At 35.9% G+C, this 15,266-nt stretch overlaps 1 protein-coding gene across 1 annotated transcript; it reads left to right on the top strand.

Annotated features, from left to right (window-relative positions):
* The first annotated feature begins 4,011 nt into the window (after window positions 1-4,011).
* LOC121253978 (outer mitochondrial transmembrane helix translocase-like) lies at window positions 4,012-8,224 on the top strand. The gene is made up of 5 exons (XM_041153933.1): window positions 4,012-4,323; window positions 5,399-5,699; window positions 6,360-6,518; window positions 6,667-6,962; window positions 7,645-8,224. Exons 1-5 carry the CDS (start codon window positions 4,126-4,128, stop codon window positions 7,864-7,866), a joined length of 1,176 nt encoding a protein of 391 aa, XP_041009867.1. The 5' UTR covers window positions 4,012-4,125; the 3' UTR covers window positions 7,867-8,224.
* The last annotated feature ends 7,042 nt before the right edge of the window (window positions 8,225-15,266 follow it).

Genomic DNA, 15,266 nt, shown 5'->3' with positions numbered 1-15,266 from the left:
ACGGTGTATATCCAAAGAAATGGTGACCTTATACGTCACGCCCCTATCAAGTGGGATCCACAGAACTCCAAGCTCGGCGTTTGAACAGCGCTCTTTGGGTGAGAGTGGGCCCTGTACCGGAATTGTGCTGTTGTGGGGATGATTTTATGGCTTGGAGACTGAGATGAGAGTTTTTAATTTTAGGCGGAAGTATAAAATATTATTTTTTAATATTATTTTTTTTTATATTCGAAAAAGTTGAATAAAATTTAAAAAAATTAAATTATTTATTATATTTTGTGTGAGAATTTAAAAAAATTATAATAATGAAATGAAATGAGAAATTTTGATCTTATCTTTACCCCAAACCTATCTCAGAAATCACTATCAAGGAAGGATGAAAAGTTGTAATTCTTAAATTTTAGAAGAGAAATAATAATATGTCGCTTGAGTTTGTTCCTTACCTTCACAGCTCATGTATGTTATTTTATTTTTTAATTTTTTTACTTAATGATTAAATAAATGACTTTTAATATATTGATATATTCTTTTATTTTTTAAAAATATTTAAAAATGTTAAAAATATATATATATAAAAAAAAAAAAGTCACACGCTGGCACAACCAACCGTCAAAGCTGTCTGACACGGACTCTTTTTAAAGAGTTGGGCTACTATGTTGCCCGCTACACTGTCGTTTAGAATAGTCCGCTCAATCTTACCGCTCTTTACTTTTTTTTCATATATTTTAATATATTTAAATATTTCAAAAAAAAATTTAATATATTTAAAATTACTTTCTTAATCATTAAAAAAAAAAAAAAAGTAAGTGGTCAAATTGAGAACAAAATAATTTTTCCCTTTTTAAAGCGTGTTTTTTAGAAAAGGTATGTAAAAGTAGAGCTGATGTAAGCAGTTTTGATTGGTGGTGGGATTACCTTTAGGTGTTGCCTACGCAGACAGATCTCTGAAGGCAATATACACATGTATTTCTTTCTTTTGAAGTCATTAAGATATAAAGATGCCAAATGATTGTGTTGGCTCTAAATGGAGCCATTTTGTATGTTGGAGTCCATTTTTCTTGAATTTATTCCAATGTTTCTTATTATCATAGAGGAGATAGATACATCCGTGTTGATTAGTGGGGTTAAGGAAATTTAGATACTCTTAAAGGAATACATAAGTGAGATTGAGGGAAGAGGTAAAAAAGACAAGTATGATTGATTACCTAGAAAGGGATACAGATCCATTTAACTATGAATGCTTTCCAAAGTAAAAGAATAGTGTTATTAAAGTTCTTTACATCAGATACCATGTCATAATTTGATTAGTAAGATTCAAATTTTAAAATTTATCTTTTAATTTAAATTATGTAATGAGAATGACGTATAATAGAGCATTCTCAATTGTTTTTTTATTCTATCATTCAAAATATATCATCAAAACCGACTTTTTCTATTTTACATACTTATTTTTATAATAGGTCATACATCAATTTATCTATTTTTTTCTATATCATTTAAATATTCTTTTTTTTTAATATTTTTTATTCATTTCAAATATTTTTTCTAACTACCTATAAATTTGCAATATCTTCATATCTTTTTATATTTACAATATCTCTTCATATACAATGTTATATAATTATGTCATATTTTAGATTAATCCAAATTTAAATACCAAACCACTATTACAAGGTTCTAATCCAAGTGCTTCTCTGCTTCTTCACCACCTTCTTCAAACAACCAATTAACTAATTGCTATACTTTTCCTTCATTCATTATGAGAGCCATTGTCGCCAACTCACGTGGAAATAAAATACTGGTAAATAAAAGCAGCAGAGAAAATAATTTAAAATGTTTTAAACTTGTGAACAATATTCTCTACATCTAAAAGATTACTGTAGTAACATGTAAAATAAAGATCAAAATACAAAATTCACTCAAAGGGTATTTTGATCAACTTTCTTTATATTTTATATATAAAAAAAAAATGTATTTTACATTAGCTATTGTGAATGTTCCAAGGGCATTCAAGTAGTGTTGCGAGTCGTATTATTCAAACTTTAACCACCACCAATGAAGAGTATAGGCTGAAGGCGGCCCAAATGTCCTTGATAAAGGGGATTGGATGATTTTGACGCTATTGATTCGAGACGCATAAATCCCAGAAGTTTTCAAAGTATTTGGGGTACCCATTAAAATCAGATTAAACCAAAACCACTCACCCTAGGTAGGCTTGTCCCCAAAGAAAGAGAGACAAGTGCTGGATGTACTACAAAATTAGGCAGTACAAGATCAACAGCGTGCGGCGTGCGTACTACAATTTGTTTATCAAGTTTCGAACCAACTACAGTTCCAAATTCCAATGCACTTTGAACACATGTTCGACTACAAATTAAGGCACATCTCCTCTTAGCTTCTTTGGTTGACTCACCTCTCTTATCTCTACCCCAATAGAGAAAAGGAGAAAGTGAGAGAAGTGATGGGTAAAGATAGTGGTAGGGGATGGAAGTTCAGTTCCACAATTATCCTTAGCTAGTGCTTTCAAGAATATATATATGTATGGTGGGCACAACCAACATGGCAAAAAATAATAACAATAGATTTGTGGGTGGATAGATTTTTTTTTTTCCCACAAATTTAAACAACTCAATCTATATTTATCTTTTTCAAAAGAGAAGTGTCACATTGGTTAATAAAAAAAAAAAGTTTTTGCAAAATTTACAAGTTGACTTGATTAGACCTGATGCATTAATGATTTTTTAATAAATTGTATCTTAACAAATCAATCCGTTTTGATCCGAACCCATAACATTAAACTCAAACTTTTTAATTTCATATCTATTGAGTTAACGGTCGTACGAGATATTACCACCCTTAATATAAATATGTGTTTGAGATTGCTTATCATTGGGTACCACAATGTGGAGTGTACAGAAATAGAATCACGCGTGAATCCGTGATGGATGGAGTTCAAGAACTTTTGTCCTTTGTGTCCCATTTTCTTTTTTAATATAATAAAAAATCAAACAAAGTTACAATGTTTAGTCACGGCCTCCTCGCCCATCGAACACCATTTAGCTTTTATTCAAAAAAAAAAAAAAAAACACCATTTAGCTGCTTTTTATTTATTTTTATTTTATTTTTGGGTTAAATAACACTTGATTTCTAATATTTTAGGTGTTATATACAAATTTAATATGTATTTAAAACTTATACAAATCATTACTATATATATATATATTTGACTTCTTTTTGAAATTGAGTTTATTTTCTTAATCATTAAGTAAAATAAAAAATTAAGTATAAAATGAGTAACGAATGAATAGTATAAGAGTAGTAACCTATCATTTTAAAAAAAATATATAGATAGGTGAAACGAAGTGAATTTATCTTTGACTGAGTTTGATCTCGAGACAGAGAGGAGACATGAATTTTATTTTGGGCCTGGGCCTTTGGAAGCGATTATGGAACCTATTTTGCATTGAAAACACAGTTAATCTGGGCTCTCCACGTGCCATTCTCCCAAGCGACTCGACTCTGTAATTCCAGCAGAATTAGGCCAGGCCCACCCACAATCAAGCCCAAACCGACCATTCATTCTAACTTACCAAAATTACCCCCACCTTCATTCCACATACCGACCACCGTCACTTTAGGGCATTATAGTACTTTGGTAATGTCCACAATCCAAAGAATAGAGGCTACTCTCACCGCCCGCTGCATTTTTTTTTTATTTTATTTTTACAGTGATTAAATAAATATTTTTGAATGACATGTGATTTCTTTTTTTAATTTTAAAAAAATACATGAAAAAAAAAACAGAACAATTGTACTAACGGTAGCTCCCTCGAGTACCCTCTTATTACTAATTTATTATTATTTTTATATTTAATTTCTTATTTTACTTAATAATTAAGAAATAAAATTATATATTTTTTAATTTTTTTTTATTAAGAACGTTAAAAAACATTTAAAAAAAAATAAAAAATTTCAAATACATATAATATAAATAGTAAACGGGTAGAAATGGAGAATCCTATCACTACCCATTCTCTACGAACTTCCACCGTTTCATGTCATCCCCAAGCCGACACCTTTCTCTTCCAAATTCCAAAACCCTAAAAGGAGAAGAGAATAAGTTAAATGGGAAGGTCATCGGAGACGAGGTTCTTGCAAGAACTGGTACTGTACGCGGCGAGCGCGGCTCTGAGTTGCCTGGTGCTGTTCGCGGGTCTCCGGCACCTCGACCCTAACCGAGAGGCCTCGAAGAAAGCGCTCGAGAACAAGAAGGAGATAGCCAAGCGCTTGGGTCGCCCTCTCATCCAGACTAACCCTTACGAGGTTTGTAACTAGTGTTTCTCACGCTTCCCTAACCGTCAAACTCTGCCTTTCTGTCGTCCTAGGCTCTGTGTATCGTCGTGTTTTGTCTAAGTTGGAGGATTCTCTTGAAGGTTATTATGTTTATTTTTCTCTTCTTTTGTTTGTTTGGATTTTGAATAAGTTTTGCGTTTTTTGGTGTCTGTGGGATATACGAAGCGAGTGAAATGGTTTTATATCGCTGAGTAATTGGATATTATATTGATGGAATTCGATATCCGAGGTTGGAGTTGTACTTTCGGCTCACACTAACAATTCTTGTAAAATGAATTTCCTTATGAGAATGTATTAAAGACCACAATGAGATAATATTTTGATTAAAACTAAATAAAATGTAGTGGGTTTAACACACTCTGTACAAAGGATTTTTGTTTTGCCATAAGCTTATGATTTTTAGAGATAAAAACCCACCCTCCACCCGAACCTGCTGCATTGCATCGACTTTCGAAGCTGTCATTTCTGTTTTGTGGTTGCAGTTTTCTTTGATGGTTCCTATTCGTGTGAACTGTTTTTTTTATAAGCTATAGTTTTCATTTAAAAGCACAAAAGGCACAATCCAAGTACATAGAATGTCCAAGCACTTATTGCTACGGAATGCCCACCATCTTTTTTGTTTAAAGGAAAAGTTTTTCTTTAGGAAATAACTTCTGTTGGAAGAGAAATGACCTGGTGGGGATGCTCTATTGCTTATTGTGGATTAGGCACTAGGCATGCTTCTAGAGGTGAACCCACATGCTGAATTTGTGTATTCCCTGTGAACACTTGCATTTAGAAGTTAGTATAAAGAATTGCAAATGACCTTTTCATCTCATTTTATGCTAGAGAAATCTCTGTTCTTACTTGAGCATCCTTTTCCAAAACACTATTTAGTTTTTCTAGTTATGTGAACTATCTATTACACCCTAAAGATTGATAAAGTTTATGTAGAAGAAAGGTATGGAATTAACACTAAATAAAGTTTAGAATTAATACTTATAAGAATAAAGGTTTAGAATTAACATTTTTCTCATACTTGACTCGTGTTTTTCTTTACCTACAGGATGTCATAGCCTGTGATGTTATAAATCCTGACCACATTGACGTGGAATTTGACTCTATTGGAGGATTGGAATCCATCAAGCAAGCTTTATTTGAACTAGTGATACTTCCATTGCGGAGGCCTGACCTTTTCTCTCATGGGAAGCTTTTGGGTCCCCAGAAAGGGGTCTTGTTATATGGACCTCCAGGTACTGGGAAGACCATGCTTGCCAAAGCTATCGCAAAAGAGTCTGGAGCTGTTTTCATTAACGTGAGGATATCCAATCTGATGAGCAAATGGTTCGGTGATGCACAAAAACTTGGTGAGTGAAGATACTAACTGCACTCTTGGATTTGAGGGTTTTCTTCTGCCCTTTCCAAACATGTTTGATTAAACTAAATTATTTTGGCCTGCTAACTTATTTCTCATGGTCGGCCTTGTCAAAGAGCACGACTTACCTGAGTTATTCAGTTCATTGACCTGAAAACTAGAAGACTTCATTAAGATGGATTATGTAAGAAGTATTAAGTTTCACTTTAGTCGGACTGATTGTAAATTAAATGGATTTCTCTCTTAGTTTTGCAATTGCCTAATGATCTTGATTTAAATATTTTTGCTCTTTTTTTTTTTTTTTTTTGTGATATCAATAGAATGCTCTGGATGATGATACTAAACTAAGTGGGTTACATTTAAATATATAATTTGTTCATTTCTCTATCATCAATCATAAGTGCTGCTGACAACCTACTTCAGGTCAATGAACTGAATCAATTATTATATATCTTGAAACAAGATACAAAACTTCAAAGACTTGGTTCTAGGTAATCTCAAAACCAAGACATGAATCCATTTAAATTGCAATTAGTTTGACTAAGTGTATATCGATAGTGATTATGCTACTCCGTTCTGTCTTCTGCCAAGTGTGGTAGTTTGATTTTGTTGATTCTTAATTTTAAAAACTTGGTCTTTTTATTTCATGCAGTGGCTGCTGTATTTAGTTTGGCCCATAAACTTCAACCAGCTATCATATTTATAGATGAGGTGGATAGTTTCTTGGGTCAGCGTCGTAATACAGATCATGAAGCATTAACAAACATGAAGACTGAGTTCATGGCTTTATGGGATGGATTCACCACAGATCGTGAGTTTGTTTATTTAGACAGTGGCTATGCTTATGATTTTCTCTTTAAAAACTTAAATGCAATGGTGGTTATAAACAGGTTGCATGGTGATGATTAGTTGTGTGAAAACAGTGTCTTCTGTTCTGATGATGTCATGTTGTTTTGTAGAGAATGCTCGAGTTATGGTTCTTGCTGCTACTAATCGTCCATCTGAACTTGATGAGGCTATACTTCGACGTCTTCCTCAAGCATTTGAAATTGGTATCCCTGACTGCAGGGAGAGGGCTGAGATACTGAGAGTGATTCTGAGGGATGAGAGGGTTGAAGAAGACCTCGACTATGACATCCTATCTAGCTTGTGTGAAGGTTACACAGGTTCAGATCTTCTTGAACTCTGCAAGAAAGCAGCATATTTTCCCATCAGGGACCTACTTGATGAAGAGAAGAAAGGGAAACGGTCTTCAGTGAGTATTATTTTCTTCTTCCAACTTTTTTGTTTTTTTTTAAATTAAACTTCTTGGTGCAATGCTTGGGTATGGCAGAGCCTGTTGACAACATATGACACGTCATATCTTTCAAAGTCTTGGGAATTCCCTTGCATTATAGAGTAAATTTAGCTTGCACACTGTAGTTATTGCTTAATCTTAAAGATGCCCATTAAATTCTACACTCTTTTTTTGGCTGAGTTTCTTATCTCACATCTGTTTTGGCAATCATTTCTGGTGTCATGAATTTAATTATTTAAAACTCTTTTTGCTGCCGCTATTGATCATTAAGCATTGGCTCATTTAAGTTCACTATATAACTGTAATTCCAGTGTGCAGTCTAGTCAAAGAGTGGGCTTGGGATGAGCTGTAGGTTCAGACATATTTTTGCTTTTCACTAATCACCACGAATTTTTGGGGTTGAAAATCCAATTTTAAGAACCATAGCAACAGATTGTGTTGTGGACATGAAATGAAATGAAGGGTTGAAAAAGTTCAAGTACGGAGTGGACAGAAATTTTGGTATTCTTATCACTCTAGTATTAAAGTCAATTTTTAGTTGTTTATATAACTTAACTAAATCAAACATCGTATATCTTGCTAGATGTAATTGACTTCAGTTTTGTATGGTATCAATTCTGGTCGTATATCTTTGTTTCAGGCACCGAGGCCATTGGCACAGTCAGATTTGGAGAAAGTTTTTGTCTCATCACGTAAGACTAAGGTAGCCGCTAGTGAGTATACTGGATTAACCCCACAATCATCCGGGTGGTCCGGGAATAGGGAGCCAGGTGATTATCAGGTTCAAGCGGCAATAAATGAGCTATCTAAGCTTGTGGTTTCCCAGATTTTGAACATTCAATCAGATGGCCAGGAGCCATAGAATGCCCGCATTGATGCTCAGTACCCTCAATCAAATTTGATCGTTCATTTTCAACAGTAACTTTGTTAGTCATAGAGTATTTGTTGATGGGTTTTCATATTGTTTGTAAACGTATTTAAAATTATATTGTTAACAATATGCTTAATACGATTCTGCTATCAGTTTTTCACCATCTTTTGTAATTTTTACAAGTTAAACGCGATTGGTGGGTCGGCGGAGATGGTTCAACAGAGATGGTTCGTGTCCTCACGTTTTCCCAACCAATGTAGAGAAGGTGTAAAAGGATATTGTAATCTTGTCGAACAAATCTCAGCAGGAACTTTTTTATCTGATGGAAGTTGGGTTATGAATCCCACATTAACATTGAGGTGTAGCACAATTTACCATTTAGGCTGCAAAGGTTGTAACTGCGTGTGAATGGTAAATGTATTGGATAACTCCCAAACTTTTGTCTCTTCTAATTTTTTTATGGGCGCCTTAGCTGTTCATTTGACAATTGACATGGTTTCTAAAGATTTCGATTCTTGAGAAAATAGATGATGGTAATATACCTCTTATGTTAGCCACGATCTCGCTCTATCTATATGTTATTTAATTGAGACGTGCTACGGATATAACGTGTTCAGATTGTCTCACATTGGTTGTGAAATATGTTGGTGGTTAGTTTATAAGTGTAAGTGAAAACCTCACCTCTTTGAACTAGCTTTTGGGGTTGAAAGAGACTCAAGACAACTCAACAATTCTCCCACTTGGAGACTGGTACAGCCAATGCATCACCATTTGCTCCCCAAATATGATATCCTCTACTTCTACAACTCATAGCCCTTGTCTTTAAGCTAGAAGACTAATTGGAGTTGCACACAACTTCAGTTTCTCAAGTGCAACATTCTTTCTCAGTGAAACACAAACACGTTTCTGAGGGTGTGTCTATTGGTTTGGCATTGTCTATGTTGAATTTGCTGAGTACCTTTTTCACATATTTTACCTGTGAAAGTCTCAATGCGCCTTTGACTTTATCTCTAATGATCCTCATGCCAATGATTTGTTTTGAAGCTCTCAAATCCTTCATTGGAAACTACATTGACAACTACTTCTTCAGATTATTAATCTCCTCAATCTTGGACGTTGCAATGAGCATATCATTCACATACAACAACAAAATGATATATGAGTTGTCAAAGTACCTAACATAGTAGCAATGGTTTGCCTGACATTTGATATATCTTGAACTGTACATGAAACTGTCAAACTTCTTGTACCACTATCTAGGAGCTTGTTTCAGACCATACTAGTTATTCTTCAGTTTGCAGATTGAACTCTTCTTTCCTTGTATTGCGAACCCCTCAAGCTAGTGCATTTATATGTCTTCTTCCAAATCCCAATGAAGAAAATCTGTTTTCACATCTAATTACTCAAGATGAAAATTTTCAGTAGCCACCATTGCCAGCACTAACCTAATGGTCATGATGTTCACCACAAAAGAGAAGATCTCAAAGTAGTCAATGTCCTTTTCTGCTAAAAGCCTTTCACAACAAGTCTTGCCTTGTATTTTTTACTATCATCATGCTCAGTCTTCACTTAGTACACCCACTTATTGTGCAACGCCTTCTTCCCTGGTATAAGTTCTGTCAACTCCCATATCTAATTTCTTAACAAGAAATCCATCTCATCCTTCATTGTTGACTCCCACTTGCTTGAGTTTTTATCCTGCAAGGTTTCCTCATAGCCCTGCAGCTCCCCACCATCTGTCAACAAAATATAGTTCAAGGTGGGTGAAAATCGTTGCTTGGGTTGGATAGTCCTGGTTGACCTGGAAACTGCAATTGTAGGTGTGGATGATTCTGGATCTAACTATGGAATAATAGGAATGGGTGCATTGGGCCTACTCTCCCTGTCACCCATGTTCCTGTTCTGCACTGTTTTGCCAGTTGTGTTTGAGTAATATTGTGTTAGAGCCGAATTCGAGTGTGGTTGTCGGTTGGCTTAGCTCAGGGATGTGTAATTTATGGTATTTTTGTGAGGAAGTTCAAGGGCTGTTGCAAGCTCTTAATGTTCGAGTGAAACATGTGTTTAGAGAAGCGAATATGGCAACTGATTTTTTGGCTAAGGAAGTAACCAAGGGGCGTTCTGTGGAGTTTTTTGGAGATAACTTTAGACAGGGACGTTTTGGAGGACTGATTTGTACAGATAGATGGGGCTTGCCTTATGTTCAAAGTAGAAAATAGTTTTGTTCCACTGGGATGTTCATAATATGGTTTGGATTTATTTTGATATCTAGGTTTGGATGTTTTGTTTATATGTAACCCTCAGGTATCTAGTTTGTTTACATAATTTTCTTCTACCATAAGTGAGGGTTTCAATAATTAGAGTGTCTTCCCCTTACAAAAAAAAAAAGGTCATTCAAGCTCACGAACTCAAACTCCTGAGGAGTCACATCAATTGTTGTACCAGACCTATCCTCGTACATAACTTTCTCATTGAAAATCACGTTCCTATGGTTTTTCGACTCTACCCATCCCAGAATTGATAGCCAAATGCCTCATCTCCATAGCCAATGAAATAACAACTTTTTTATTTGGCCTTAAACTTGCTACGAGCATAAGAATTAACATAAACGTAAGAAACACAACCAAAAATTTTGAGATGAGAAAGTTTAAGCTCTTTTCCGCTCCAAGCCTCCTCAGGTAGTCTGTACTCTAATGGAACTTATGGTCCTCGATTGATCAGGTAAATGACAATACTAATTGCATATGCCCAGAATGTAGGTGGTAGCCCAGCATGCAACCTCATGCTTCTAGTACGCTCATTAATGGTTCTATTCATGAGCTCAGCTACACCATTCTGTTGTGATGTCCCAAGGATGGTTTTCTCCATTCTGATACCGTGAGCTGCACAGTACTTCTTGAATACTCCATCAATGTATTCTCTACTATTATTAAACCTCAAGCATTTCAACTTCAGGTTTGTCTCTGTCTCAATTAGAGCTTTCTACTTTTTGAACATATCAAACATATAGATTTTAATTTCAAAAAGTAAACCCTTACCTTCCTGCTGTGGTCGTCGATGAACGTGACGTGGTACTATGAGCCTCCAAGAAACGGCATCGGGAAAGGCCCCCACAAGTCTGTGTGTACGAGTTCCAACTTTCTTGATCTCAGTGCTCTACCACTCTTCAAGAAATTGACATTTTTCTGCTTCACCAGTATACAGTTTCCACATATACACAAATGAATTGACTTTAGTTCTGGTAACTTACATTTCGACAGTAGTTCTTTCATGCCCTTCTAACTCATATGGCCAAGCCTGCAGTGCCACAACTTTGCAGTGCTCTCTACCACAGTGGTAGCGATAGTGTCCCTCGATCCTGTGTCATGTACAGAGTACCAGTCTTCTTACCTCGAGCCAGCACCATTGCTCCTCTAGTAACCTTCCACGTGCTATCGGAGAACATTACTGAGTGGCCACAATCGTTGATTTGTCCTAAAAAGATAAGATTTTTCTTCAACTCAAAAATGTGTCTAACTTTTCGAAGTTTACCAATTGGTATCAGAGCTCAAATTTATCAACAGTCTCAAGCCCAATAGTCCATAGGAAAAATAGGTTGCATTGCTCCAACTCAGGGCCCGATGTGTGAGGGGGAGATTGTTGGGTTGTCCTACATCATTTGTAGATACGGATGTAAATCGGTCCGATATGTGGGGGTATGGACCGAAATTTTCGATCCATCATTTTTCTTAGACCGGTAGCTATCGGTACGGTCCATTCGTTCCGACCCAATTATTTTATTATTTTGTTTCACTTTTTTTTTTCAAATAAATTAATAAAAAAATTATTTAAATTACTAAATTAAATTTAAGTAAATTATTAATGTGGATTATGTAACTAATTCATTAAAAACATATTTCACTAGAATTATATGTAGAGGTCTACTATACAATCTCCCCCTCCCGTAACTTCCACACACTGCGTACGTGAAATTATTTTTTAATGAAACAAAAAATGGGTTTTTAATTTTTGCATTTCTCTATTTAATTTTCAAAGCATGAATTCTGGAATATGCGATTAATCTTTTGGTATTAACAATAAATTTATAGTCTTCTTTAAAGCTGATGATTCCTGCACTGCTATACTTTACTCGATGAGAAGCATTAGCATTGTTGTAGCCAAATGTAAATGCAAATCAAAATTTAGCTAACACTCTATAAAATTGTCTACATTGGAAGAGGTAAAGACAAATGTTTTGCTTATAAGTTACAATAATTCTACATATTTGTATAGTTGACTCCAATGGGCAAGCTTTGGAGTCAGTGGATTATGTACATGCTGAAGTTGTTAATTTTTACAGGGTTCTGTTGACCACGTCCAATATGGATTTTGATGAGGATGCTTTGGATTTGGTCATGCCGTTGATTTCAGAGAAGGAAAATAGCTGCCTTTGTGTGCCACCATTGATGGAGGAAGTATGGGCAGCATTGTGGTCCATACTACAAGATAGTAGCCCGGTCCTAGACGGTTATACGGCCAATTTTTTCATGATTGCTTGGGAGATTGTAAATCAGGATTTGTTGGCCATGGCGAGAGTTTTTTGAAGGTAAACCGTTGTTGACATTTTTTGGTTCAACGAATATTGTCATGATTCCAAAGGTGGTTATGCCAGATGGTTTTGCATAGTTTCGGCCTAGTAGTTTGTATTTGGTGGTTTATAAAATTATGGCAAAGGTAATGGTTTTCTATTTGGCACCGATATTTGAAAAAATTATATCTTTGGAGCAAGCGGCTTTTATCCGTGGTCGAAATTTTTTTGATAATATTGCGTTTGCTTAGGAGTTGGTACAGGAGCTGAATTGGAAGTCGAGGGGGGGAAATGTCATGCTCAAAATTGATATGGCGAAAGGTTACGATCGGGTAAATTGGAGATTTTTTATGGAGGTTTTGAGGAGATTGAGATTTTCAAATGAATGGAGAAATATTATTTGTAATTTGATTTCTTCTCCGGTTTATTCAGTTATGTTAAATGTGAGTTCGAAAGGATTTTTTCCAACCTTCTTGTGGTCTTCGTCAGGGAGATCCTTTGTCGTCATATCTCTTTATTCTAACAGAGGAGGTTTTATCTCGGATGCTTAAAAAATAATTTCAAGAATGCGATATTAAAGCTTTTAATCTGGGAAGAGGTACTTTCATTAGCCACCTTTTATATGCGGATGATCTTTTGATTTTTTCTAATGGTGGGAAGGAGTCCATTCGAAATCTTATGAGTATACTTCGGTCTTATGAAGGAATGTCGGGACAGCTTGTTAGTGCACATAAATCTTCTATTTTTTTCTCTGCTAATTTTCCGTATGCCAGGAAGCTGGAGGTGAAGAGGATAACGGGTTTTGTGGAGGGAACATGGCCTTGTACGTATTTGGGGGTGCCCTTGCTAGTGGGAAGATTTACATTACACATATTTGATCCATTGTTGGCCAAAATACCAAAAAAAAAAAAAAACTTGCGGGTTGGAAGAGTAGGATATTATCTTTTGGGAGAAAAATAGTTCTTATAAAACATATTTTAAATAGCATGTTGATTCATTTGTTGTCAGTGATAAATTTGCCGAAAGGGGCCATCAAAGGTATCAATTTGATTTTTTCGAGTTTTCTTTGGGGTTCTAGCATGGACAGAAAGAAGAGGAAATGAGTTTCTTAGCGTAATATTTGCTTATTGGTGGAGTAGGGTGGGTTGGGTATTCAAGATCTTTTGGAGATACAAAGTTCTTTATTAATGAAGTTTGCATGGAAGTTATTATCTGGTGGCTCTCTTTGGTCTGATTTTTTCACTGAAAAATATTTGAAAAACTCTCATCTTTCGGTGGTAATGAGGTCAAACAAAGGGTTGTGTTTCTGGAGAAGCATTATGCGAGTTATGCCTCAAGTTTTACGGAATTCTTGTTGGTTGGTTCACGAGGGCAATATGAGTTTTTGGTATGACAATTGACTGGGAAATGGTGTTTTAGCATAAGGGCAGGCAGAGGTTGAGGAACCTGAGATTAAATTGTCTTCGTTGATTAATTCCTCAAGTTGGGATGTGGTGAAATTGTGGTCTTTGGTGAATGGTGAGTTAGTGGAACGGGTTCTAAATTCACAAGTCCAGCTACGTGAGGGGCGAGATGTTTGTATTTGGAAACATTCAGTAGATGGTTGTTTTAATACAAAGTCGACATGGAACTTAATCAGACATTACGGTATTGTGTGTCCATGTAGGAAGTGGCTCTGGCAGAAACAATTATCAAAGAAAATGACTTTCTTGTGTTGGCGAGCTTGTCGTCTTGCAATTCCTGTTGATGAGGGGGTTCGACTGGTTGGTGTTCAGATGGCCTCAAAGTGCATTTGTTGTGATGCTTCTCAAATAGAGACCTTAGACCAAGTTTTGTGTGATGGGCTAGGGGCAAGGAAATTATGGGATTATTTTGCAGGAATGATGGGGGTGCGGTTATCCCAGGTTGAATGTTGGAAAGGGATTATGAATTGTTGATGGATGCGTGCGTCTTCCTCTTCTCAACTTAGTTGGCTTCATGGTGTGCTTCCCATTATTATTTCCTGAACACTTTGACGAGCGCGATTTGCAACTCGGATGGAAGATGTGTCGTATGATTGGAAGGGCATAGTTCACTTGGTTAAAAAATTTATTGTACAAATTTATAATACAATGAGGCTGGTTAAGAAGTTGGGTTCGAGAGAGAGAGGAATTCTAAGGGAATTAAGTTGTCTCATTGTGCCAGTCATTTCTAAGCCGCCAAGGTTGGTTGCGTGGTCACGACCTACTGGTCTTTGTAAACTGAACAGTGATGGTGTGCGTGGTCACAACCTACTGGTCTTTGTAAACTGAACAGTGATGGTGGTTTTTGTGGGAATCTGGGTGCGTTGAGTGGAGAAGCTGTCATTCGGGATGAAAATGGAAAGTTGTGGCGGGTTTTGCACATTCTTATGGACATACAACAAACACCGTTGTGGAGTGTCGTACTTTTCTAAAGGGTTTGAGACTGTGTCATCAACTTGGCTTGATGAATGTTTTAGTGGAATCTGATTTGAATGTAGTGGTGGGGTGGTTTATGTCAGGGACTTGTAATTACTAGTATTTGTGGGATTTCTGGGAAGAAGCTATGGGCCTCGTTACTTCTCTCAATGCTCGAGTGTGTCATATTTTTAGAGAGGCTAATATGGTTGTTGATTTTTTTGGCTAAAGAAGGGATTAATGGTCTGGCTATGGATTTTTTAGGAGGTTTTTTAGGGGCTTGTCCACATGAATAGATGGAGTATCCCTTATATTCGTCAATAGCCTTTCTATTTGGGGGAAGTTTTTTCTTATTTGGGGTGAAATTGTATTCTTGGTTATTTCTCCACTTTAGTGAGGGTTTTTATAAA

This window comes from Juglans microcarpa x Juglans regia, chromosome 3D, assembly GCF_004785595.1.
Source record: "Juglans microcarpa x Juglans regia isolate MS1-56 chromosome 3D, Jm3101_v1.0, whole genome shotgun sequence".
Classification (NCBI taxonomy): Eukaryota; Viridiplantae; Streptophyta; class Magnoliopsida; order Fagales; family Juglandaceae; genus Juglans; species Juglans microcarpa x Juglans regia.
This window is presented reverse-complemented; position numbering and strand designations above follow the sequence as displayed.

Coding starts and splice junctions, on each gene's coding strand:
- LOC121253978 (XM_041153933.1), top strand. CDS start 4,126: ATGGGAAGGTCATCGGAGACGAGGTTCTTGCAAGAACTGGTACTGTAC. Junction 6,519..6,666: donor GGATGGATTCACCACAGATC/GTGAGTTTGTTT, acceptor GTTGTTTTGTAG/AGAATGCTCGAGTTATGGTT. Junction 6,963..7,644: donor AGAAAGGGAAACGGTCTTCA/GTGAGTATTATT, acceptor TCTTTGTTTCAG/GCACCGAGGCCATTGGCACA.